The sequence below is a fragment of the Chionomys nivalis genome, chromosome 3, assembly GCF_950005125.1.
Source record: "Chionomys nivalis chromosome 3, mChiNiv1.1, whole genome shotgun sequence".
Classification (NCBI taxonomy): domain Eukaryota; kingdom Metazoa; phylum Chordata; class Mammalia; order Rodentia; family Cricetidae; genus Chionomys; species Chionomys nivalis.
In genome coordinates this window covers 33,459,315-33,486,453 of record NC_080088.1, presented here as the reverse complement: position 1 = coordinate 33,486,453, position 27,139 = coordinate 33,459,315, and the positions used below count along the sequence as shown (strand labels likewise).

At 34.5% G+C, this 27,139-nt stretch overlaps 1 protein-coding gene across 2 annotated transcripts in view; it reads right to left on the bottom strand.

The window, feature by feature from the left end:
* Positions 1 to 27,139, bottom strand: part of Epha3 (EPH receptor A3) — a 306,637-nt gene that overhangs the window by 9,815 nt on the left and 269,683 nt on the right. For both annotated transcript variants that reach the window (XM_057763683.1, XM_057763684.1), the window contains exons 12-15: positions 23,673 to 23,734; positions 22,851 to 23,060; positions 10,549 to 10,698; positions 8,853 to 9,046 (exon numbers count right to left, since the gene is read on the bottom strand). In XM_057763683.1, coding sequence (XP_057619666.1) covers positions 8,853 to 9,046; positions 10,549 to 10,698; positions 22,851 to 23,060; positions 23,673 to 23,734 — 616 coding nt within the window. The remainder of the gene's footprint in view (positions 1 to 8,852; positions 9,047 to 10,548; positions 10,699 to 22,850; positions 23,061 to 23,672; positions 23,735 to 27,139) is intronic.

Genomic DNA, 27,139 nt, shown 5'->3' with positions numbered 1-27,139 from the left:
CCTAATAGCAAAATGGGAAACATTTTCTTCCCAGCGCAGGACGGTTTGTATTTTTAAACTCAACACTTTGGACAGACTCAACAAGAAGTTGGCGAAAATTAGTATAAACAAATTGAAATAGAACAGGACGTGTGGATTAGGGATTAGAGTGACCCCAGCTGAGTTTTTCTGTTTATGACTTGGATCAAAGTACAACCAAGACAAAAAAAAAAAAAAAAAAAGGAGCCTAATTTTAATGCCGGTGACCTCAGAATAACCGGTCCTGCAAAGTATCATTTTTCCACTTCCAGGATCTCTCTAGGGATTTCAAATAAAAATTGGTTCCTTTCCTCCTCCGAGAGGACATCTGGAGAGTTTATCAATGGATAGGAATTTGTCTCTCACTGTGAAGAGCCTGTGATGTCTCTTCATGCGCACCAAGGGAATCCAGCATTCTGAGCAGCTGCAGGCAGCGGGGTTTTTTTAGACCCAGCCCCAGACTTGGGGTCTGAAGGGGAAATTTATAGGCAGGGTGATGTGCACCGTGAGCTCACACTTTTACTAGACAAATTAGATAGGTTTCAATCCATGCAGCTGTAAACGATGTCCTACAGAGTTCCACCTGATCTTTTACAGCTTTTCATAAATCAGTGCCTACTGGCCACAGACCGCAGTCATTAAAAAGAAATCATGGAAATTACATGTTTGCTCAGGGGAAGCAAAAAATAACTTTCCTCCCTTGCTTGCTCCCGCCTTGTATTTGGGTTTGTGAATTATTCTTTTATGGGCTTTCATACCCTTGCATTAAAGAGGTACACATATTTTTCTTCCCATCAAGTCCTATTTTAGCTGCCAGGGCTTACATACCAATTAGTACCAGGTAGTGGGGAACAAATGTCAGCTTCCAACTGCCAAGTCCAGGAATACCTCCTGATAATGAGGTTGTTTCAATAAAGCCCCGGATTCGTTAGGATTGAATCAGGAGTTATTCTTGTCTGGCTTTTACTTTGCAAATGGTTCTAAGTCCATGCACTAAGATTATAAATGATATATATATTTTCAACCAAGGAGCTGATGCCATGACATCTAGAGAGATCACTAATATTAGAGATGCATGCTGTAAAATAGTTAAATTTTGTTTTATTTATTGGAAGTAATATCAGGTAACGTTAAGTCATTTCTTAAAGCCAAAGTATTGTTACCATTTTCTTTTATCCTTTTCAATATCTTTTGTAACTTACTTTTAAGTTTCAATTTGATACTTGTTCCCTATATTTGAGTAGGAATTTTATATTTTTATTTTATTTGAATGTGGATCGATGCTAACCTTGATCTCTTTATCTTTAAGTTAAAATCCCCAATACTATTAAATATATGAATTTTCCATCGATAATGGAAATAACCTTGAAGAGATATATGCATTCAGAATTATATGTAGAATAAATATTTCTTTGTTTCCCAATGAAAAATTACTACACAAATGAAGCATCAAAGAAAAAGGTCATTGTATTATTTTAAATATCTTTATCTTTAAAAGAAACTTGAGCATTTATAGCTTCTTGCGCACTTTAATAACTCTCTATAGTAAAATTAGTTACTTTCATTTTAAGATTCCTATTATAAAGAAGAAATTGCCTGGGTATCTGGAATATTTGTTTCCCTGTAAAAGGTTTTTTTTTTAATTATATTTTTCAGAGAGCAAAATCACACTGACAGTTCAGAATTTGAGCTCGAAGTCATTTTGAGGAATAAGGCAGAACTGGTTTGTGGTTGTAGGCTTTATCTTGAAGTACAAAGTATTTGTCAAAACATCAGCTACTCTGAAAAATACTGTTTTATGTGCTCAGAGGTAGGAAGTGTTATAAAATAGATTTGCTTATGGCCAATAACAGGGAAATGGTGAGCATAGCTTGTTTATGGTCTTATTTGTACTGTAAATTATTTAACATGAGCTTTCCATAGAGTAAGGCAATGAGAGGCAAACTTTACAATGATTTCCATTAAATCAATATGACTTGGTCTTCGGGACCTTATTATACATATATTAGTGAGATATTATATTACTATTCATAATAGAAACAAATTTATAGTTATGAAGTTGAAATAAAAATAATTTTATGGTTGGGAGGGGGTCATCAAGAGGAACTGTTCTAAAGGGTCACAGCATTCAAAGGGTTGAGAACCACTGAGACCTTGAGCAGAAAAGCAAGTTAGATGTGATAGTCCACTTCTAATTTCAGTGCCTGTCCTTTTGGAACCATTTTATCTTCTATGGCATTTCCATCATGATCATTTAATCTTAAAGCAAAGGAGGATTCCTGCTTCCTTTCCAAAGATGAAAATTATAATTGTGTTTTTCTTCTAAATATCTCAATGGTACCATTTTCCATTTTCTGTCCTATTCTTCATCTTGATATCAACAGGCCTCTTACAATTACAGATTTATCACTCTAAAACCACTGGGGTTCTCAGCCTTCCTAATGGTGTGACCCTCCCTTTCATTGCTGCTTCGTGTAATTTTGGTACTGTTAGGAATCATAATGTAAACATCTGAGATATCTAACAGCCAACTCCAAAGGCATCACAACCTACAGGTTGAGAACAACTGCTTTAAAGGAACCAAAGTAATTTCCAGAAAGGAACGCAGTAACCTTCCGTTGCTGAAGCCCACGATTTTCTGCCCCCTCAGTTTTATGATTTTTACCATTCCACCTAGGGCAATGTTTTATCCACTATTTACCAATTCTTTGTACTACACTTAACATGTCTCTGAGTTAGAGTAGGTGCTATTTCCCAAAGCTCTGCAGGAAGCTTTCTTTCTGGGTAAGAGTAACTGAAGTCTGTTATGAGTTTGCATAGCCATGGATGTTTATCTCTCATTTTTTTTTGTAGGATTAACATCTCCTGGGATTGAATGATTGCATAGCACCCACATAAGCTACCTAAAATCTTCCCAGGTTCAACCACACACAGTTATATTCAACATAGTCGTTTGACCATTTCAGTGAGTGAATGCTGTGGCACTTGTAGAACTTAACGTGGTTACTTGTACATTTTAGCTGAGCTGTTTAGTGGCTTCACCATAATCTTTGAATTCCAAAGCAATTTGGAAATTGCAAGGAGCTGAGAATTATAGACTTGCAAACTGGAATTAGGATAGTTCACTGTCAATCTATTAGAACCTCATATTCCCTCCATAAAGTCTCATGGTAATCCATGGCAAAACACTTTTTCAGAAATTAAAAATTAAGAATATTGGTTATGAATGCCATCAATTTGAGACTTCACCTATTAGTTATACATCTATGGCTGCTATTTCATGTCCATATAAAGTATACTTTAAACAGAGCTTAGCTATCACCTTCCCCTCCATGCTTTTCCCCTCATAATTAAATGTAAATTGGAAGTAGAGGTAGCAGGCTCTACCTATACAATTAACATGAGATTTAGCATAACGTTGTATGAAAGATGCTTTTTAACTGTGACTGTGTAACTCCATACTGCTGGATTGTCAGCACACAAAGTTCATATGCATCCTTTCCCATTTACATTTAAGAAAATAAATAACTTGAAAAGGAGTATACTATAAATATAATATTATTATAACTATAGAAACATAATATAAATGTACATAAATATAAATTAATATATTATAAATTTAATATAGCATCCCGTCTCATTACTCCTTTTGGTGTGTAGTGGTCCTAGGTGCATCCTGACCATCTACTTTATAGTCTTCTCTAGTCATGGACTCTTGAGAAAGTGATGCTCACACAGATACACATAATAGAAAGATTTTGCTGTGAACCAGTGCAAGTGAAGTGTTAATTTTAAAAATTCACACAGAAAATCCAGATTGAAGAATATGCTCACTATCATATTTCATTCTGTAAAGGAATAAGGGCATTGGATATTAATTATATTACCTGAAAAGTCTGTCAATAAATACATGGTGCACTAGCTGACTCTGTGAGGACAAAAAGACACAAAGGAAAATCTGGGATGGGTGAAAGCAGGAACTTCTGCTTTCTGAGATGTTCAGTGTGCTGAAGGAACTGGAAGTGCCCTGCAGGCTGCTGTGTTGGTAAAGTGAAAGGACCCAATTGTAAAGGATAAAATGGACCCCTAAAAAAAGCTGCATAAATCAACTCATGTAACTTCTCAGCTTCAGATGTTCTAATAGATTTCTTATGCACTTGAAAGAGAATCTCAAAATCTTTGCGATAGCCTCATAGTCTTAAGCGCTCTGGCTTCTGTTTGCATTGTGAGGTTATGATAAAACAATTCCTTTTCCACTGCAACTCAGTAATATTACCTATCACCCACTCACTTCCCAGTACCTTTAAATCACTTCTCATCTTAAGGTATCTTTAGTTCACTTATCCTTAATTCATTTATTACCTCTAATGCTCTATGTATGTATGTGTATTGAGAGAGGCTACCGACTCTGCAAACAACTTTTTATTACCCGGCAGACAATAGATCAAACCCAAGCTCTTCAGAGGGTTTAATCTCCATATAACTACCTATTTATTTCATCCTATAGTCTTACTGCCTATTGCATATTGTACATCTTCTGTAGCACAATTGTGAACATGATCAGGACCATCTGGCTTCCTCATTTTTAGGGACTACTTAGTTTTTCTTATATAAAGGTGGGCTTATCATAATCTCCTACAGAAATTAGTGAATAAATGAAAAGTGTCACTGGGGAAAACAAGGCTTTTTAAAGCCGCCAAGAAGTCTACCAATTCCTTGGTGTTATAAAGATAATATCAAATTGGCTATAAAATGGTTAAAATTATACTTGTTTGTATAGGATGATATGAGTGCTATGTGGATAGTTGCTTGGTCCAGGTAAAAACAGAAGAGGAGCTTAGTAAGGCAGTCAATGCAGTGGTCTAGTTTAGAGGAATGGATGTTGCAATGATGGCATGCAAAAATCTCACCTCACCTCCCCAAATAAACAGTAGAAGGAATCTGCTGATTGGAGTACAGAGAAATATGAATGTTTCAGAACACATATTAGAAATATCTTGAAACTACTCTTTGGGAAGCTTTTGTTTGAGAAATGTTAGAAAAATCGCACTATAGTGATCAAAGATATCTGCCCGTACAGGTGATACTGAACGCAACATCTTAAATTTACCTGTCGAGAAAAAGCAGTCGCCAGAGTTTTATGAAGCAAGTGGATTCTAGAGTTCTTTCTTAAAGATTTAGGGTCAGATACACTTTGTAAATTCTTTTGGTGATGCCTGTCACCACGAAATGTGAGAAATGTCATAAGTATATTTCTATTGCAAAGATCACACAGAAATGAAAATTTTAGATACATAAAGAGGAGACAGAAACAGGAAGTAAGAAAAGAGTAGAATTTGTTCATGATGGTCCAAGGAACACTTCCTCCAAAAATGACTAGAAACAACAAAGTGGATAAGAACAAGTGGCAGTAAATTTCATTTTGCTACCAAGAATTTCCAAAGTACATAATCATCTTTAAAAATTTCAATCATGAATATTTTAAGAACACTGTTTGAAAATTAAGGAAGGAAACAAGTTCAATCAATTAAAAAAAACACCATTACTGTCAAACAGTGGAAATTCATTTTATTTTTAGAGGAAGGAAAAGTATTGAAATCCTTGAATGGCAATGAAGAAGCCTGACAGTGACTTTGTATGGGCTGGCCTCCCAAGACAAATACCTTTATAACTATAAGTAAATATAGAGTTACCAGTTTTACATTTGATGAACTAAAACCAATGTCATTTTATAGAAAAAAAATATCTATTTTTCCCAGAACTAAATGCTTTGTGTCTAAATTTCTAGAAATTATTTGGGTATTTAATGCTGTAGTAGCAAAACAATTGCATAATAGATAAAATGATTTAGAAAGTCTAAACTTTAAGTATTAAAGGTTGAATACTTACTTCTGTGTCTCCTGACATTCTATAATCTGATGTAAGACTATTTTCATCCACAGAACTGGGGATCATTCATCTTTAGCGTGATAAGACCATCCAGTGGAAGGTTTGAATGCCTCCTCACGAGATGAAGAGGGCTGAAGGGTTGTTTTTCCCTGCTACAGTTTACTACTGAGCAAAGATCAAAAGAAATAGCTTCAAGGTGTAAAATGAGGACCATATGCTCTGGCTAGGACAGGCCTATAAGCCAGCCAGTTGTCAAGCTGTTAGGTAGATTTCCACAAAGTCTGCATTATCTCACTTCTTGTCAAGTTTGGGACATAGATGAATCTTGATTGAATAAATTATGTAAAATTTCTTCTAAAAGTACATTAGTAAATTCTAGTGTAGGAACTGCTAAGTGTTATACGAAACTAATAAACTATCATTCTCACGCAACAACATTAATAGCATGATTTAGATTTCCCTTCTTTTGTTAAAACGTCATATAAATCGTGATCATGTATACTCACTATACCAATTCAAAGTGGTTTAAAGATTGAACCATAAGTTCTGAACTATAAAACACTTATAAGAGAATACAGATTAAAGTCAGACAGGGGTGGCACAAACCTTTAATCCCAGCACTAGGGAGGCAGAGGCAAGTGGATCTCTGTGAGTTTGAGGCCAGCCTGGTCTACATGAGCTAGTTCCAGGATAGGCTCCAAAGTTACAGAGAAACCTTGTCTCAAAAAACCAAAAAAAAAAAAAAGAAAAGAAAGAAAAGAAAAAGAAAGAAAGAAAAAAAGAAAGAAAGAAAAAAGAAAAAAACCAAAAAAAAAGAAAAGAAAAAAATTAAAGAAAGAAAATACAGATTAAAAAAAAAAACCCACTATTATATTGGTCTTGGAAATAACTTTTACATACAGCCACCGAAGTAAACCAACTAATGAAAAGAAAATAAGTATGATTACAACAAACTAAAAAAATTCTGCACAGCAGTGAAATTATTCAAAAATACAATAATAGATCTACAGAATAGAGAAATCTCTACATAGCATATATCTAATAATAGATTAATATCCACAGTGTATAAGAAGTCACATGCTAACAACAAAAACACCATGAATGACTAAATAAAAATTAGACAAAAGACTTAATACAGACTTGTCACACAAAGGGACCAAAAAAATTGTAATTATGTGTAAACCATTGACTTTTTTTTTTTTTTTTTTTTTTTTTTTTTTTTTTTTTTTTGAGACAGGGTTTCTCTGTGGTTTTGGAGCCTGTCCTGGAACTAGCTCTTGTAGACCAGGCTGGTCTCGAACTCACAGAGATCCGCCTGCCTCTGCCTCCCAAGTGCTGGGATTAAAGGCGTGCCCCACCACTGCCCGGCTCCATTCACCTATTTTGGGGGCATGCAAATAAAAATCACTACAAAATCACCTCATGTTGGAAAAGGTGGATGTGATTAAAAACACATTAGACTTTAAAGGTTATAATTAATGTGAATAAAAGTAATATTGTTGGGAATCTAAATTCATATAACATGGAATTTCTTCAAAAAATTAAAAGAAGAGCCAAAATATAATCCAATTCTTGGTGGATAGCAAGAGGAATAAGTTAATTAAGTTAAAATATATCTTCCCTATTACAGCAAAAGCAATGAGGTAAAATAATACAAACACCAGCAATAAATGACTACAAAAATATGCATGGTCTTACTATGCGTCAATATATTCAGTAAAAACATCCGTGTTCTCACTATATATCAATATATTTAGTATTTATGACAATGTGAATGAATCTTGAGGGTATTATTTTAAGTGAAATAATCCACAGATGAATAAATAGCTGTGGTGTGAAATCGCAAATTGAATCTAAAATTGGTCCCACACAGAGACAGAGAGTAAAGAATTCACCCTAAATGAGGGTTGGAACAAATTAGAAGATTGTAATTACAAGAAACACATTTATATTTTAAGTTAAAAAGGTTGTGACTCTTAATGCACAACATGATGACTGTAAAAATAATTCATAAGTGTTAGGATATTGGTCTAGAAAGATTTTAAGATGTCTCATTGTGAAGTTAATCAATATAAAAGTTAAATATGTAAAATGATGAAGCCCTACTTAGTTTGATTATGCTGATCATTTTACAACACATGTCTATAAAAGCACATTACAGAACTTGAATATATTCAAAAAATTAACACACAATCTATCTCTCTCTCTATCTATCTATCATCTATCTATCTATCTATCTATCTCTCTATCATCTATCTATCTATCTATCATCTATGTATGGACCCTCGCATTTTCTAAAATGCTGTAATCAGTGTTTGTATTTTAAATTTTAGTATTTTCTTCATTCTAGACTTAGGGACATTCTTTTCATTTTATTTCTTAAAATATTACATCTAGTGTTTACATAAAATCTGGTCAAAATTCCTAATTATTAGAACGTCGTTTATATACATATTTACACACACATCACTAATCACACATTCACACACTGCTGGATCTTTTGGTTTAATTTGTGTTTTTTCTCTTGTTGCTTTTGTTCTTTGTTTTGCAAGGGTCTCTTGGAACTGAGTTTTATTTGCTCACATTATGTGTCTGAGAATGACTGTGAATTCCTCCACCTCTCAAAGGCTGAATTTACCGATATACACCATCAGAATGGGCTCAACTACTGGAATATAGTTTTAAGCAAGTAACTTATTCCCCTTCCCCTTAAATGGTGAATAGTAAAATAAGCTATGTGTTCAGCTTTCATATTTCCCAGACTTAAGCTTGAAGATAGGGACACTTCTAGCCAAGAATCATAGTAATACTTTCATTATTATTCCAAAATCACAGAATCCTTCCACTCCAGTTCTGAGAACCACAATTTCTAAGAACATGGTTGGAGGGGAATGGGAAACATGCGTTGTGGACGGGAAGAGTAGCATGCACAGCCAATGTGTCACCTTGCTGCTGCACTGGTGATGATCTTCAGGCTGCCTGGATTCCGGATGAGCTTGTCCAGAATGCTGACAATCTGCTCAAACTTGGGTCTGTTGTTCCTGTCTTTCTGCCAGCAGTCCAGCATCAGCTGATACAAGGCAGCTGGGCAGTCCATGGGAGGCGGGAGGCGGTAGCCCTCATCCACTGCTTTAATTACCTATGGGAGGAGCAGAGTTTCCAGGGACAGAAGATAAGAGACTCATTGGAGTTTTTCATTCACACCAGTAGGAATATTTTAAAGTTCAATAGACAGATTTTTAGAATGTCTTATGAAGATAATAGCCAGTTGTATTCATAACAGATTATCCATGCCTGAAAATATTTTAGACAGGAAGATTAAATGAAAGTGGTGTGTGAAAAGGTCTTTTGAAAACCAAGATAATAAGAAATGTTCCATAGTACAGGAATTTTGTTGCTATAAAAATGATTATTTTTATTATATATACTATATATAAATCTTGTAAAGATTCAGGCAAAATAAATCAGGATGCAGATTCCAATTGTACCACAGTTCAGAACTTTGTGACCCAGAGAAGTTCTCTTTTGTACACTACTGTGGGCTATGCATTACTGTTTTTAAATACATAAAGCAGCAATTTTAAAATTTTATTGTAAATCAAAAACGTCTGTAGAAGTTCTTAACATGCAAAATACTTTCCTCTCAATGAATTTCCGAATCATCCACTTAGGGTGTAAATTCTGAGAATTTTTATTCCTAAAAAGTTCCTAGGCCAGGCTAAAGTTGTGGGTCCAGGTACCATGGTTCTAGATGCTCTAATATAGCATCAATTTGAAGAAAATACATGGAAAACTTAATGTGATTCTACCATAATTGCTGTATTTGAAATACTAAGCACATTTGAGAAAACAGAGTATTAATTATATATCAACATATAGTAAAGGCGATCTCATAAGCAGTGACTTAAAATTGGACAGCATTATCTCAGTTTGCTTTCTTGTATGTTTGGGTTCATGCACAAAATTTCTGGTAAGCATAAAGAAATGTGCTAATCCCATGTGCTAATAGTATCTTTTTTAAACAGTAGCAACATGCAAAAAATGCAAAAACATGATTCTACTTTAATAAAAAAAAAATCCCACTCATTCTGTATTTCTAACAGAATGCTAAAGATTATTTCCTCCAGCCTGACTCAATTTCTATGATTAAGTTCATGTGCAGGCCTAGAGTATTATTAGAAACAACATGGTAGTGATTATTAATTTTGCCTCTTTGGATACTAAATTTAAGTAAGCAAATACTGCAGCAGTTGTAAAAATTTAGTCAAGAAATGATGGCATGCATATTCTTAATAATAATAATGTTAGGTAGAAAAAATATTCAGCAAAAATATCGTTACTATTCCATGTTGTGCTTGCATACACTCATGAACACACACACACATATAATTTTACTACATTCTTGTTAAAAAATATTCTATTTGTTCCATTTTTAAATCCCTGTTTGAGGGAACAAAATAAAGCTGAAAAAAAAAACAGCTCAATTAAAATCCTTGTAAGATGCAAGAATTTTTTTAAACTAAATATTCAACTTCTATGTCACCAAGTAGCTATCACCTGGTTTCATTATGCTCCACTTCCTTGCACAGCTTGAAGTTTTAATCTCAACTCATAACTCACAAACTACAAACACATACTTACATCCTGATTGGACATCTCCCAATATGGTCTTTCTCCATAAGACATAACTTCCCAGAGAACAATCCCATAACTCCACACGTCGCTAGCGGATGTGAACTTGCGGTAGGCAATTGCTTCTGGTGATGTCCATCGTATTGGTATCTTCCCTCCCTTGGGGTATAAAAATAACATGTACAATGAATAAGTAATATTACATATGATGGACATAATATACTCTAAAATCAGACATAATTTTTAGTGCATCTGTTCTGAAGGAGAATATAGAGTTTTGCTAAAATATCTTAATTCTCTTATTTTTTCCATATTTAATTTGTATTTATTTATATATTTATTTATCTTTTCTTTGACAATTTCCTGCATATATAAAGTGATCTATGGTTATAGGAAGCCCTACTCTCTCCAATACCCTTCCCAACCCTATTAACCTTCCTTCTCCCTGTAACACCACTTCAAATATCTATATCTCTTTTCTTTTGAGACCTACTAAGTTTAGTAAAGATGACATTTGTGACCATGAGTTTTGGAACTGTGAATGTAAGCCTGGAGGGCAATTTATTTTGCACACAGCTAAGTATAGTAACTACTTTTATCCCAGAAACCATCAGCAGCTAATTCTTCATCAGAGAGTGGTAGATTCAGGGGGCACTTTCTAAGCTCTCATCGGAAAATATCTTGAGAACAACATTTACCCCTAAACATATCAAAAGAATAGTGAAATTTTGAAGAAAAAAATAAGTTGCTTGTATTTACAACTCAAGTCATCCTCTTAGAGTTGAAAGATATTACAAATAAACCTTTATTCATTTACTAAGAAATATTGATTCAGAAAAAAATATATATTGGAGGCTTTTTAGTTACTACAGTTTTCATCATTGTCAGAAGGTTTGTATTATACATCCACAAAAGATAATGTGTGTGATCCTTAACACAGTGATCCCCCTCCTTCCTGTCCTTCTATCAACTTCTAGTTAACACACCTTTAATGCTACACAAATTCTTTAGGTGAGGAAGTCATGAAAAGTTCACTATTAACTACACAGATATACTGAAATTTAGCAGTTTTTGCTGTCATTGCTAACTAAACCAGACTAAAAAGTTTTTAATTTTCCCCATTTCCAGGCAGGGCAGTATCAAGTCACTCTGCCTTTAAATGAATAGAGAACTTGACACTAAACATATTTAATTAAAAACACAAACTGCAGAAGAGGATTAAAACAAATAAAAGGACTGTGGGCCTAAAAGGAAAACTGAGCATGTCATTACAAATTGTTCAGTTTCAACCTTGTAGATTCAAAATCCTTTAGTTCATCACCAGTACAAAAAAAAAATGTAGACCTAGTATAATGAACTAGTAAAATGTCCATTGACATAAATAAAATAAAATATCGTGTTCCCAAACTATAATTGGAAGTCACAAGCCCATGAAAGCTAAATATGCAATAAAACAAAGGTATGAGCACAGCACATGTGGGTCTGTTGCTTATATTTAGATTCATTGTTCTGGCAAGAGATCAGGAATTCAAGAAAAACTTGCTTATCTTACTTAGTTTAATCCCCTTTCTCCTAAATTCATGCTGGCTTAAATTCACACTGTCATCTTTTTCTTAAGATACCTTCGTCCCACTTCTTTTTGTAATTAGACCCTTCTTCCAGCATTTTAAAGTATATAGCATATTATCATTGTCTACACCCACCCAGGCAGAACTTCTTTGTTTTGTCTATCTGCAGCCCAGCACCTATTGGTCAAACATTTGCCTTCATTCCTCTACTTTACACTCTCCATCCCTTTTTTTTTGCTTTTTTTTTTTTTTTTTTTTATTTTCGAGACAGGGAACTAGCTCTTGTAGACCAGGCTGGCCTCGAACTCACAGAGATCTTCCTGCCTCTGCCTCTCGAGTGCTGGGATTATAGGTGTGCGCCACCACCGCCCGGCTCTCCATCCCTTTTTGGTAAACATCATTCCATATTAATTTCCATGGGATCAGCTTTATTAGAATACACATAAACCACTTAACATACCATTCCCTAGGCTCACCAAGATCAATACACACATGGTAGCATTCGATTATTTTCAGAGAAGAATATTCCATTATGTATCCAAGCTGCTTTTGTTTCTTCCTGCATTCCCTGATGCACCTGTACATGGTGGCACTAGATATCACGGCTGTTTTCTCACTCTTATTCCTTACATGCGTGGGGTAACCTTAGACCTGGGTTCTCTGAAAGGTTGCTCTTGCCATTTCAGATTATATTATTCCGGGGGCCATGACTGGATCCTGAGATTCCTTTATTCCTTTTGTGTGTGGATGACATTAGTTATCCCGAATTATGAAACCCAAACGTGGCTGCAAACAAGAATAAATATCTGCTGGGGACGATCACCATCCCTGTGTGGGAGCTGCTGCTTCCGGTGATGTAGGATAATCCCTGAGGAGCTAAAGAAGAGCCAGATGAACCCCAGGACTAAGGCTTTATATGAACTGGTTACACTTGCGCTCCCTGTTTCAGACATTTGTTCATTCTGTAGATACTTTTGCTTTTGTCCTTGGATTTAACTTCATTATGAAAATCAAGAACCCAATTTACAAGAGCTAATTTAATACCTGGATTTTGATAAAATTGCAATACCCTTTCTGGAATTTAGCTTAATTTTAATCATTCTCTAATTTTTTCCCTCCTCTCCTTACCTTCTCCTATTCTTATATTTTAGGGGAGATTTTTTTTCTATTTTCAGTCAATCTTAAATGAATCTAATAGTTTAATCATCATTTTCCTCCTAGGCATAACTTACTAGTGCCTTGCATTTCAGTAGAAGCACTGACGTTTGAGAGCAGAGTTTCCTTGTCTGAGATGCCTGAATTCCAAAGGCAAAGAAAAATCGAGAAGAAATGTGGCTAAAGCAAAGTGTGGCTCAGAAAGTTTAACATGGTCATAATTCACAACAGTGTCTTTCTTTACACTGAGTAACTGCAGGGTTGAAATGAATGTACAAAAGAGAGTTATATTTATTACAAAAAATTAATTCCCAAACGAATATAATATTCTGCTTATGATGTTGAAAACAAAACTTCTACCTTCCTTATCACCCATCTCAGCAGTTCATCCCCGATTTTTTAAGGTTTCTATTTTGTTTTGCGATTTATTGAAAGTTTATTAATAAATACATTAAATATGTGTAGCTAGTTTTTTAATAACTGTCAAACACAGGTTTCAATGAAGTATACAAAAAGTTGGATATGATGAGACAGTGTGCTGTCCTTATTTGGTCCATGTGATTCCAGATAGCAGAACAGTTTTACTGCAACTTTATTGATGTACTTTTAACTTGGAATTCATTTCATAATTTACATCTTCTTGGTAAATTACCACCCATTTTTAAGAATATTTTAAAGGTACAATTAGTTATACAAATAATTTATGATGGTACATTTTCCCAGATTTTAATAGGTTTTTAAGTAAAGCATTTATTTGTCTGTCTTCTCTATCCACACTTAGACTCTTTAGATATTTATGCTTCTGAGGAAAGTTCACAGTTGATTGGAGCAATTCCAGAATCACAGCATATGGGCTATATCTAAAACCTCAACTTCAGAGGAACATCCAGCTCAAACTCAGCACAACTTGAAGCTAATGCTTGCTTCCTATTTTTGAAGCATCAAACCTAGTAATTCTAAGCAGCATCTGTCAATATGAAGCTTGAAGAATTGGAGGTGCCAGGAGTATTTGGTTATTTGTCCCACTTGAATACTTAATTTTAGTGGAAGCAATAGTGTTGTTTTCTGGGACCTGTTTTGATCCTCCTGTTTAATTTTGCCAAGTTGCTTGACATTTCTGAAGTTATTTTGCTATGTATAAGCCCAGGGCCACGGGAAAAATAAAATTTAACTATATTTCTGTTCACCTCTGTAACAGCCTAACAGCTTGACCATCTTATAAACCTTAGCTCTTCAGCTTTCAATTTCTGTGTTAAACATACGTGAACAGCAAGAAGGGGCTGACATTTACAATGATAATTCTTTTGAGCTCTTTAAGAGAAGTTACTTTCATACTAAACTCTATATCTCCTTGAACATGTATCTTGTGTTACTTCTATACAATTTAGAGAAGAATTAAAGGAGATGAATGAAGTTTTATTTTTATTTACTGTTATATGTGTTTTCTTTTCTTTATTTTGTTGAGACAGAGTTTCTTTGAGTTACAGCCTTAGCTGTCTTGGAACTTGCTGTATAGACCAGGCTGGCTTTGAAGTTACAGAGATCCACCTACCTCTGCCTCCACAGTACTGAGATTAAAGGTTTGTGCCACCATCTACCAGTGAAGAAAAAGTTTTAAATACACATGGTAGGGGTTCAAGGAAACAGTGCTGAGCTGCGATCTTCCAATCCACTATTAGTCACAGGAGTTTGAAACTCTTTCATGCCTCTAAAATAAAATAGTGAACTGTTCTTACAAAATTCTAAAAGTCAGAATTTTAGGATATCATGTTTAAATTTGGTAATATTTTTAAGATCCAGGTTCTCCGCCTTGCTAATATTGCAATGCTTTAATACAGTTCTTCATGTTGCCTTGACTCCCAACCATAAAATCATTTCATTGCTACTTCATAACTATAATTTTGCTACTGTTATGAATCATAACATAGGATACACAGGATATCTAATATGTGACCCCTGTAAAAGAGTCATTTTACAACAGAGGAGTCATGACTCATAGGTTGAGAACCACTGCATAAGACTCTTGATCAAATTGTAACTATTAATATCTTTTTCCTCCTGAGCTCACTTCATGCTAGTTCATTTTTAGCATGTGGATGGCCACTGCCTTGACTTCTAAAGATAATTACAGTGGCTTAAATATCTGGGTGGTAAAATATACTATTCAATATCCACTTTTTTAAAAAAAAGCTTGTAATTTTTGTGAAAATAATCCCGTTTGTTTTTTAACTCTCCCGAGGATTCTCATTTTATATCTTTGCTCATGAACTTGGTTAGATTGTACTTCAAATGACAAAGTACTCAAGGGGTTAATCTGATTCAACCCAGAATGATTGAGTATTGAACTTGTAGACAAATATTAGCCTCTCAGGTTTAAAGCAGAACTACAGAGATAAATCATTTTGCTGAAAGTCTTAGCATCTATCTGTTATCAGGGACTGAGCTCCACTCACTGTAGTAGCCAACAAGGCAAAATTCAAGAGGAGCACATCCCAGGGGAGGCATTTATTCTAGTCCTAAGTAGCTCCAACCTAAGGACCACTGAGACGACAGTTTCAACAGATGTTGGTTGCCATGGGAGATCAGAGACAGATGGTTCTAAAAAAGCAGAAGCCCACTCTTGAACTGGAGATTTTTTAACATTATGGAAAAGGATTAAAAATTTATTAATAGACAGGATAATACTCATATTTAAGTAATTCTAGGGATGAAAAAGAAACACAAGTAAACAATGTTTATGACCCTTCCAGATGTTCATAATACAATATAAAAGTTAGATAATGTGATGGGAAAAGAGCACCTGTAATACAAAATAAAACCTGAAGAATAATATAAAATATGACCTAATGTGGCTTCAATTCATTCCAAAATTCAGTTAATTTTACATTCTATACTATCTATCTATCTATCTATCTATCTATCTATCTATCTATCTATCTATCATCTATCTATCTGTTTATCTATCTATCCATTTATATATACATATTTTATTTTTTATTTAAAGCAATTTTTAAATTTAAATATATTTTGATCATATTGTTTCCCTTCCCCAATCCTTCCAGATCTTGTCTACTTCCTACCCAATATACTTTAAGTTCTTTCTCAAAAAAAAAACACCAAATCCAATTCAACAAAAAAATCCTCCAAAAACCCAAGAAAAATAAAATAACATCCAAAAAGAAGAACAAAACAGAGCAACAAACTGTAACCAAATAAAAGCAGATAAAAGAAACTCCAATATATTTTGGTCAGTTGCTCCTGAACATGAAGTCTGTCCTGTAGTCAAGATACCCAGTGTCAATCTGTTAGTAAAAATACTGATTTTTCCTTTCCCGGGATGTATAAATGACAGTTCAGTTGTTAATTACATATCTGATTGGGGCTAATATCCAAAATTTATAAAGAACTCAATAACTTAGACATAAGAAAACTAATAACCCAATTAAAAGTGGGGTACAGATCTAAACACGCTCGTCAAACTGGAAGACTGAATATCGAAAGATTCAAATAGATCCCTACTTATCATCCCACATAAAACTAAACTCCAAATGAATCAAAGACATCGACATAAAAGCTGATACACTGAACCTGACCAAAGAGGAATTAGGAAATAACTTTCAACACATTGGTACAGTAAAAGACTTTCTGAACAAAACCCTGTTAGCACAGGTACTGTGATCAACGTTTAATGAATAGAACCTCATGAAAGTGAATAGCTTCTTCATGGCAAAGCACACTGTTATTCAGACACATTGGTAGACTATAGAATGGGATGAGATTTTTATCAACTACACATCTAACATAATTGGATATATATATATTCAAAATACACAATAAATTAAAAAACACTAGATATCGAAAAGGCAAATAACATAATTAAATATGAAGTGCGGGTATAAATAGAGAATTCATAAAACAGGAAAATCCGTAGCTGAGAAATACTTAATAGAAATGTTCAACATCCATAGCCTCAGGAAATGCAAGACTTCATTTGTCCATGATCAACATAACAAGTCACATTTCATGCTTGTGTATATGTGGATTAAGAGGAATGCTTATCCATTGCTTAATGAGTGCAAACTCATAAGGCCACTATGGAAATCAGTGTTGTGTTCCACAGTAAGACAGGAATTGATCTTACTCAAGATCCTGCTATACTACACTCAGGCACATACTCTAGGGATGCTTCATCCTACTACATGGACACTTGTTCAACCATGTTCATTGCTGCCATCCTCAAAATAGCCAGACCCTGGAAACAACCCAGGTGTCCTTCAACTGAAGAATGGATAAAGAATGGTATATTTAAACCAGGGAGTGTTACTCAGCTGTTAAAAAATGACATCATGAAATTTTCATGCAAATGGAACTAGAAAAAAAAATCGTTCTGACTGGGGTAACACAGATCCAGAAAAATAAATATGGTATGTATTTGCTTATATGTGGATCTTAGCTGTAAAATAAATGTTAGCCAAGCTACAATCCATGAAATCATAGTGGGTAGGTATAGAGTAAGGGACTAGAGGGAACAGATCTCATTAGGAAAAGGAAATAATATAGATAGAGATGCATAGTGCATTTTAGGCCTGGTGGGCCTATAGAGTAACCCTTGGCCCCTCTGCAAGAAAAAAGTGAAAAGATAGATAAACAATGAGCTATTGCATTCATATAACTTCTCCTGCTTCAGCTTGAGTTTTCCCCCGATTTGGGTGAAAGTGAGTGCACACCCATGAGTTCAGATCTTGGCTCTGCTCACTTCAAAATTCTTAGTCTCCAGGACTGTGTCTGCAACACAGTAATCACAAATTCCCTGCACAAATCTGTGAATCAGTGAATCATACATGTCATAGAAAAATAATCCCTCCAGGACCATGGATAATATATTTAAACACATTTCCATAAAGCTTCCTTATTCAATGTTCCACTTCAAAACTACCGCCTTGATTTTCCCTCACATAAATACAGACAGCTTTGCCTTTCCCAGGCTGAAATGACCACGGTATCCATTTGTCTAAAATGAATGCTGAAAATGTACAAGGAGACTTATCAATTCTAATGACAACACTGATTACTAAAATCAACAAATCATTTAGACTTTGTATGAGTAAGAAGATTGATTTTGTGAAGCTACATACAAGACTTGACATGCCCAATATAAGAGAGTGGGAAATAATTTGGCATTTGTTTTATTTACTTAGATTTAAAGTTTATTGTTAGCATACATAGAATATTGATTAGCTATTTTGTTCTTACATTTTTCAATCATGCGTAAATTGAATATCTATATAATATGTTTTGTATCTGTAACTTTTGATGCTAATGTTTTTTTATTTGAGAATCCTTGAAGAATGAAGATTAGCTTTTATTATTTAAATGGCGGTACTTTGAACAATACAAGACCATTTTTATTCATTTTAAATATGAAGTTATATAATCCAAAGCTATCCCCACTCAGTCAAGCCAGTATAGACACAGATTAAAGGTAAAATCAAGTCAGTAGAATCACAGATTTAGAATCTACAGATTATAAAGTTTTCCTTTATGACCAAAGGTGGGATACTTTTAACCATGCTTGAAATTTGTTTGCTTATGCTCAGTATGCAACATCAGAATTCAGTAAAAGGAAAATGGTGCACCACTGGAAGATAGACCCAAGAGAAAGTCAAAAGGTTTTCTTAAGTTTCCTTAAAAAATCCATGCAATTATCATATGCCTAAAATGATTGAGATTATGGAAAAGAATAGGTTGCCTGAGTACATGGCATATAGGTAAATCTACCTTTTATCTCTAATGGGGACCATGCATGTAACAGCATATCCTCAGGTGGTATATTGGAATTGTGGGTTCTATTGCAACATAACAGTAAGAATGTTAATTGACATAGAAGCATGCTGACATACATATATATGAAAATGTTAAGTTGAAAAAATCATATAAAAAGAAATGTTGACAGTGTATTCAGTGACACAAACTTCTCACCAATAGTAATATGGTTTTTATTTCTTTAGTGTTTTCGTTTTCATACGTGTGCATGTCTGTGTGAATATGTGTGCATGTATGTATTTATGTATATGTATATATGTGGGTATGCATTTATAAGTGTACACACACACACACACACACACATATATATATGTTTTGAGAGAGAGAGAGGGAGGGAGAGGGAGAGAGAGGGAGAAAGAGAAAGAAAGGGGGAGAGAGAGAGAGAGCAGAAGCCACAGTGCATATACCATGGATTGCCCATGTGTATGGAGAACAGAGTACAACTTCTATAATTAGATTCTTGCCTTCCGACATGGTTCGTTTAAAATAGTCATATGGTAGAACAGGCCCAAACAAAGAAGATGGGACCTGTCATAATTATACTTTGAAAGTAACATGATGAAAAATGAAAAGAAGAAATTCTTAGTTACTCAAATATAGAAGGTTTTTGGGATTTATATTTGTGGGGCTGCTTGCTCCAGTTACACCACCCAAATAAAATCCAGGGGCTTTCATGTTATTTCTCAAGGGAGAGCGTGGCTACAGTTTTGCTTCACAAACAACTGTTTAAAACAAAGCATATTGCATATAGCTATATAATAATTTAGATTTATATCATTGAATGCCTGCTGAAATATTTATTTAGCTTTTAAGGTACTTTTTCTGCTAAAGCACCTGTAGCAATTGTCTTCAAAGTGTCATTCAGGCATCTGTAGGGATCCCAAGAGCATTTTAAGGAGTCTGTGAGCTTAAAACTATTTTCATAATAACACTAAAACTTTATAGCCTTTTCACTTGCAACAACCCATGAGTTTGAAGTGGGATTTTACAGAGGGTACAGACTGCATAACAATATTGTAAAATGTGCAGTGTCAACATCTGAAATTTTTGCATAACTCAGGAATGAGAAATGAAGAGAAATAACTGGATGTGGGTACTGAAAATAGTTGACTTCTGCTTAAAATACTAAATTAGAATCACACACACACACACACATACACATGCAAATGACTCTTTATTAGACCCCTTCTTTTCATTACAGTGTTGAGAACATAAGAAGAGATCAGTATATACCTAAGAAAACAGTATGTTTAGAGACCAAGATTATTCTCAACTCTATTTGTAGTGTTTTACATTTTATTTTTTATTATTTGTTTTTTATTACTTAAATTATGTTCATGTGAGTCCAGGTATTTACATAACTACTGGAATTTGCACTCAGGTCCTGATGAATGCACACGTGTGCTCCTGTGGATTACCTTTTTTTTATTGATTTTTATTGAGCTCTACATTTTTCTCTCTTCCCTTCCCTGTCTCTCCCCTCTTATGATTAATTGATAGAATTTCTGTACTACTCTTTTATTTTTGTCTGTATATCCCAGAGATTTTTGAAAACAATGGAAGGTGCAGATACCCTCCACCAACAACATAAAATCAAATATGGTTTGTGATTTCTTTGCTTGATTTCCTCTCCCTAAAGGCAACAGTGTTCAGAAAGGCATTGGCAAAGAATCAATGCATTGAAATACTGAATATCAATTCCTGAATTATAAAATTATAGACACAATGCAAAATATGTTGTTTCTTAAGCAATGTATAATGTTTAAAGTGGGTTCATCAGACTTATACAAAATATATGCCTCTCACACACTTTAATATTTCAGAAAAAGTCAATAATCACTAAATATTAAGGCAATTAGGTAATATGGCATTAAAACTGAATAAATTTGGTTTTGTTTAGAAAATAAATGAATAAACTTTATTTTATATATTATATATTTTATCTGGTATTAGTCTTATTTGTGATAATAAATTTTACCTCAGTCAAGTATATTTTCCCAATTTTTTTCTTAAATAATTTTATCAATGTTAGTTGACACATCCAGTTTTAAATTTCAGAAAGAGAAGCGCTCTAATATTCTTCCTTAACAGACCTCCTGCAGTCAGTATCCATTCTCCACACAACTGCTTAGAATGGCAACTCAGCTGTTTTGGTGTGTTTACATAAAAAAATAGCAGCTCAATGACTTTATAATCATACTCATCTTAAGAGTAAATCATAAAATTACTGTACTAAACAAAGCTTGTTATTGGAGATTAAGTCAACGACTTCCAAATTCCTGTAGACATACAGATGCTTTTCAGAAGGAAGCTGGGAACCCCATGGGTTTTTGGGAGAGTGCCAGCGGAACACAAGGATGGACACAAGAGCACTTTGAGCAACTATGTGTCAGAAGGGAATGCCTCCACTTGACTGCTATGGTTGACGAGAATCTTCTGACACTGAAATTTCAACACGAAGCCTCTTGCATTTTTACTCAGAATTAACACATGAGAATATTGATATAGCAATTCCTTTCTTTTTTATTAAAGCCAAATAAATGGTCCTCAAGTGTCTTTACTCCTAACGAAGTCAGAAGCCGTATAATGAAATTCTGAGCAGAAACACAGTTGAGTCTCCAGAAAGCAGATGGTCATATTTATAAATGCCTGTCAGTTTCCCACTAAGTCAGTCATTCCTTTGAGTATTCTAGAATCAGGAATCAAGTTGGAACCAAGGATACTCACATTTAATAATCATGTACCCCAGAGAAATTAGAGCCTGACTCAGGCACTAGGTTATACTATACGTAATCAAATATAATCTCTTATCAGAAATGCTTTATTAAAACTGGAAGATTTTTTAAAATATAACAGCTGTTACACGAAAAAAAAAAAAAACAAGCAACAATACTCCTTCTGTACCGCTAATTGTTTATAGAGTCAGATGCTTACAAAAGAGGTCTTTAGAGGACTGAGCAGTAGTGGGGAGAATAAAGTCATTTTTTAGGATAAGTAAATATTTTCCTTTGCTACATATGTTTCCTCCTGGGAAGAGAATGTAGTTGAAAATATGATATATGATGCTGTTTTTATAGAACCTGTACTAGCTGATGTTTGTGGCGAGTAGAGAAATGTCAAGAGACTGTTCTTATTGTTTAACTACCCATGCTTCTACCTCCATCTCATCTTCAGAACTAGATAGTTGAAGTCCCTGTTATAAGTGCATTCTACTAGCCACAAGGTTAATTCTTTTCTTATCTAAAAGGATATATCTTTATACAAGGGATATATTCAGTAATAAACTGAACCTGCTACACAGAGATATATATTTAGAACATACATGGCAAGGATAAGATACACCCTCATTATTGGATAAAGAATAGTCTTTATTTTTAAAGTCTTTATTGAGAATATTAATTGTCAATGCTTTAAAAATAACCTAGTGCTGCAAGAACCCAGAGAATTTATCAAACATGCTTGTTAAAGGTTGTGCAGTCAGAAAGAGTGAGTAGTCAAATGTCAGTAATTTAGGCGTGTGGAGACCTTGCTGTGTTGAGCAGGGGTTTCTTAGATCAGATAAGTTATTTAAAATTATAGTGGTTATTTGGCTGTTAATTGTAAACTATCAGGTTTCACAGAATAAATAATATTTTAATTATTGAGAAATGACTCCATCTATGAAAAACATGACTGACACATGACTTTATGTCATTGTTTCTACTTGTTTATAAACCCACATATTTAAATAAGGAAAACAAAGATGGTGGAATCCCCATTACTCACTCTAGTCGTATAAGCAGCTTCTGGGTCATCTTCAAGTACCCGAGAGAGTCCAAAGTCAGAAACTTTACACACCAAGTTGCTGTTGATCAAGATGTTCCGAGCAGCAAGGTCCCGGTGGACATAGCCCATATCCGAAAGGTACTTCATACCTGATGCTATTCCTCGGAGCATTCCCACCAACTGGATGACTGTGAACTGCGCATCATGTTTCTGAAATGCATTTACAATACAGGATAAAATTTGTTCCTTTGCTTTAGAATTTTACATGTCAAAATCTTTCATTGTTGACTCTACACATTTTAAATAAAAATACATAATACTACCATGATTTGTAGACAAATGAATGCATGGCTAACTCAAAATTGTTAGTGGTTGCAATAACGAGTATAGTATCATACAATCTGAATTCTGTTTAAAATAGTATTGTCTTGATCCTACTCCTTTAGCTGACTAAAGAAATTATTATGAAAGATAAAGTCATAGAGTCATGGACAGAGGATCCTTCCAATACAGTTATATTTAAATAGTAACAAATAGTTTTAAAGGTGTTATTTGGGACAATACAAAAACCTTACACATTTAAAAGAAGTCTAAAATACAAACCATACATGTAAGGAATTACAAGTTAAAGATGAAATTTTACAATTTTTCTTTGCTAATTAATCCTAGACTATTTCACTCTGTTGAAATTTAGACACCAAAATTCTTAGCACAGTATTAGAAGGTGTTTAATATTTTCTATAACTTACTTGTCAATATGTGTATTTATATGCACTATATCATAGAAACACATAAACTTTATACATATGATATTTTACTCACACGTAAGAAACTGTCCAAGGAGCCATTTTCCATGTATTCTGTAACGATCATCACTGGCTTACCTAAACATAAAGTAAATGATAAATATATATTCATCAGTATGCTTAGTTGGCCTCAACCATAGAACCGACTATATAATACATTTTGTAACATCTAATTCACACAGGTGATTTCTGTGTTCTCTAAACATTACAAAGTTGCAATTAAAAATATTTCAAGATAAAATAAAAAAAAATACAGAAAGTCAGGTTCTAGAACAAATGCCTGTAACCTACTTTATCTAAATTAAGTTATTTATTATAGTGTTCAAGAGCCATAAAATATCCAAGTACATCCCTTTTTTCTTTTGCTTCTGAGGTATTTTTAAGAAACAAACATTTGTCTTTAACCTCATTGTCTTAGTTTCATTCCTGTTACTATGATAAAAATACTCGCCAAAAGCCAATATGGGAGAAAGGTTTTATGCTTGCTCACAGTTTTACATCACAGTCTTTTATGCAGAAGTCAAGACAGCAGACATTGCAGGGTGAGTTATTTTCACAGATAACTACCAGATACTGAATGTATGCATACCAGGGGCTTTCTCTCTTTTCAAAGAAGGTAGTACCCAAACCTGAAGAACAATGAGGACACTCACTTTAGGCTGGGTCATACCACATCTAGAAGACAATATCCCATAGGTCAGGCCATCCAGATAATTCCTCAGTAAGGCCTTCTCCACAGGTGATTCTAGACTCTGGCAGATTGACATTTGAAACTAGTCACCATGCTGCAGACACTCAGGAATTTGGTATTTAGTGTTCTTGTCTGTAGTACTATGGAGTGGTAAACTGTTCAGACTCACATGAATCTCCCTATTTTTACTCTTCCCCGCAAATTTTTAATGTTAGTATGCCTATAGTTACACTTTCATATAAGAAAATATTTCTCATAACATAATATGACCCTGTTTGGAGGATCAGAGTTATGTCAGAACTAAAAGATATTGAAAGTCCATGAACATAAAACAAGCCTTGACCAAACAATCATGTTCATCTAATTGCATGATGCGATCATGAGTTTCCCTTCAAAGCATCTTCTCTGATGTGGGGATATGTTGATTAATTATTAACTAATTAATTTTTAATTCTACTTTCCCCTGATATGTTTTTCTTTATTTTTATTAATTTTGATTATTCTAATAGCATTAGGCCAGTTTTATTTTTTCTTCCTCATGGTTTTAGTTATCATATTTTTTTTAATTTTAAAACAGGTTCTCATATAGTTTAGTCTTGAACTCACTGTGGAGCATAGACTGGCAATGAACTTCGAAAATATCCTCCTTCCATCTGCTGAGTGGTCCTCACATACACATCTGCCACACTCGGGTGGTACAGTGATAGATCCTTGGCTTCATGAATGCTGGGAAGCAGTCTATCAAATAAGTTACACTCTTGCTTGTTGGCCATTTTGATACTACAAACTATCTTCATTCCTGTACACTTTCATTTTGTGAATATCAACACTGAACCATGAATCAGTTCCTTGTATGTTACTTTTACAGTTCTTATAGTTTTAATATAGCTTAATAATTTTACTTAATCAAATATTCAAGTATTTAAATGATATAAAATTTTTCATGTATATTATTTCAAATGTTATACTGGCTTATTTTCATTAAAGTGTTGATTTATTTACAATCTTCAGGTGTCACATCAATGTACGTCCTTGACCTAGTGAAATCTAAAAAACACTTTACTCAAAACCTTTATCATTTATGGCTTGCGTTTATCAAATCTTAGCTACAATTTAGTTTGACAATTTTCAAGAAGAAATGCAAGATTTACTTGTGCCTTAGAAACTGTGATGTCTCTTAAGATATTTTTTTTCAGCCCTGTCCTGTAGTAAAATAAATGAATGATTGAGGAGTGAATGAAAAGAAATCCTGCTCATTCAAAGTCAGATCATTATCAGAGTCTGTGCTCATTCATTATACAATTTGGAGGAGAATGATATGCTACCAAATTTGAGTATGTGCTTCAATAGGAATCAACGACACTGCTTCATTTGGCTGGTCCCTGCATTTGTATACCACTCAGCTCTCTGCTTATCACTGATTTCCTCTGGCTCTTGGCCTTATGGCCATTTCATTTCTCATTAGCATGTCTTGTAAAATGTTTGGCAAGGGAAATAAAAGTAGCTAAAATGTCAGACCAGTCAATTAAGCCATGGCCCCATGACCATTCAGAAATCAGATCAGGCTGCCTTTAGCTCTTCTAATTTAGGTATTTGTAAACACTTCAGTTAAGATAGGAAAGCCTGAAAATGTGCTTTGCATTAAGTTCAAAGATCCAGCAACCCAAATGTACAGACAAAGAGCAAACAAAATCACTTGCAAAGCAATATCTTAAGAGTTTCATTTGTGATCTCGATAAATATGGTTAGAAACAAAGACTGTGGAGCAGTGGTGAGAATTTGCTGTAGCATGCAGTAAACGCAGTGGGAAACAGTCTACAAACGCCAGCTCATCTGCACATTATGCAGTGTGCTGGCATTAAAGTTTGCACAACTCATCCTGTGTGCTTTGATTAGCACACATCACAATCTGTTTCCTAAAATTGGAACCTGTCTCGTTTATTGTCACGAGAGACCCCAAAACATACCTGGGGATATACACAAAGCCCAGTGGAAATTCAGTTCTATGAGTGGCTAAAGAGTCTCCATCAAAAACTGCCCAGGAGGATTTCAATGTGAGATTTCATTTTTTAATTAATTAATTTATTTATTTATTAAAGATTTCTGCCTTCTCCCCGCCACCACCTCCCATTTCCCTCCTCCTCCCCCATCAAGTCCCCCTCCCTCATCATCCCTAAGAGTAATCCAGGTTCCCTGCCCTGTGGGAAGTCCAAGGACCACCCTCCTCCATCCAGGTTTAGTAAGGTGAGCATCCAAACTGCCTAGGCTCCCACAAAGCCAGTACGTGCAGTAGGATCAAAAACCCATTGCCATTGTTCTTGAGTTCTCAGTAGTCCTCATTGTCCATTACGTTCAGCAAGTCCGGTTTTATCCCATGCTTTTTCAGACCCAGGCCAGCTGGCCTTGGTGAGTTCCTGATAGAACATCCCCATTGTCTCAGTGTGTGGGTGCACCCCTCGAGATTTCATTTTTGCTTCAAAATTTAGTCAGTATAAAAAAAAATGGTGGGGGATTGGAGAAGGTTGTCTCTCATAGCTGTACAGTTACAGAATCAAGTCAGTCTGGTATAGTGAGTTCATTGCCTCAGTTATCCACAATAGTTCAGAAATGCTAGAAATCCCTTAATCACTGCCCAGTGAGTGTATCTAAGAATTCCAGATTCAGCCATGGATATTAAGGACTGCATGTCTCCTAATAACAATTTCCATAAAGACAAGACGTGGATGGTGTAATATAGTTAGCTGTAGTCATATTGTCTTTACAAATTTCTAATCTAATTTTTTGGGTTAACA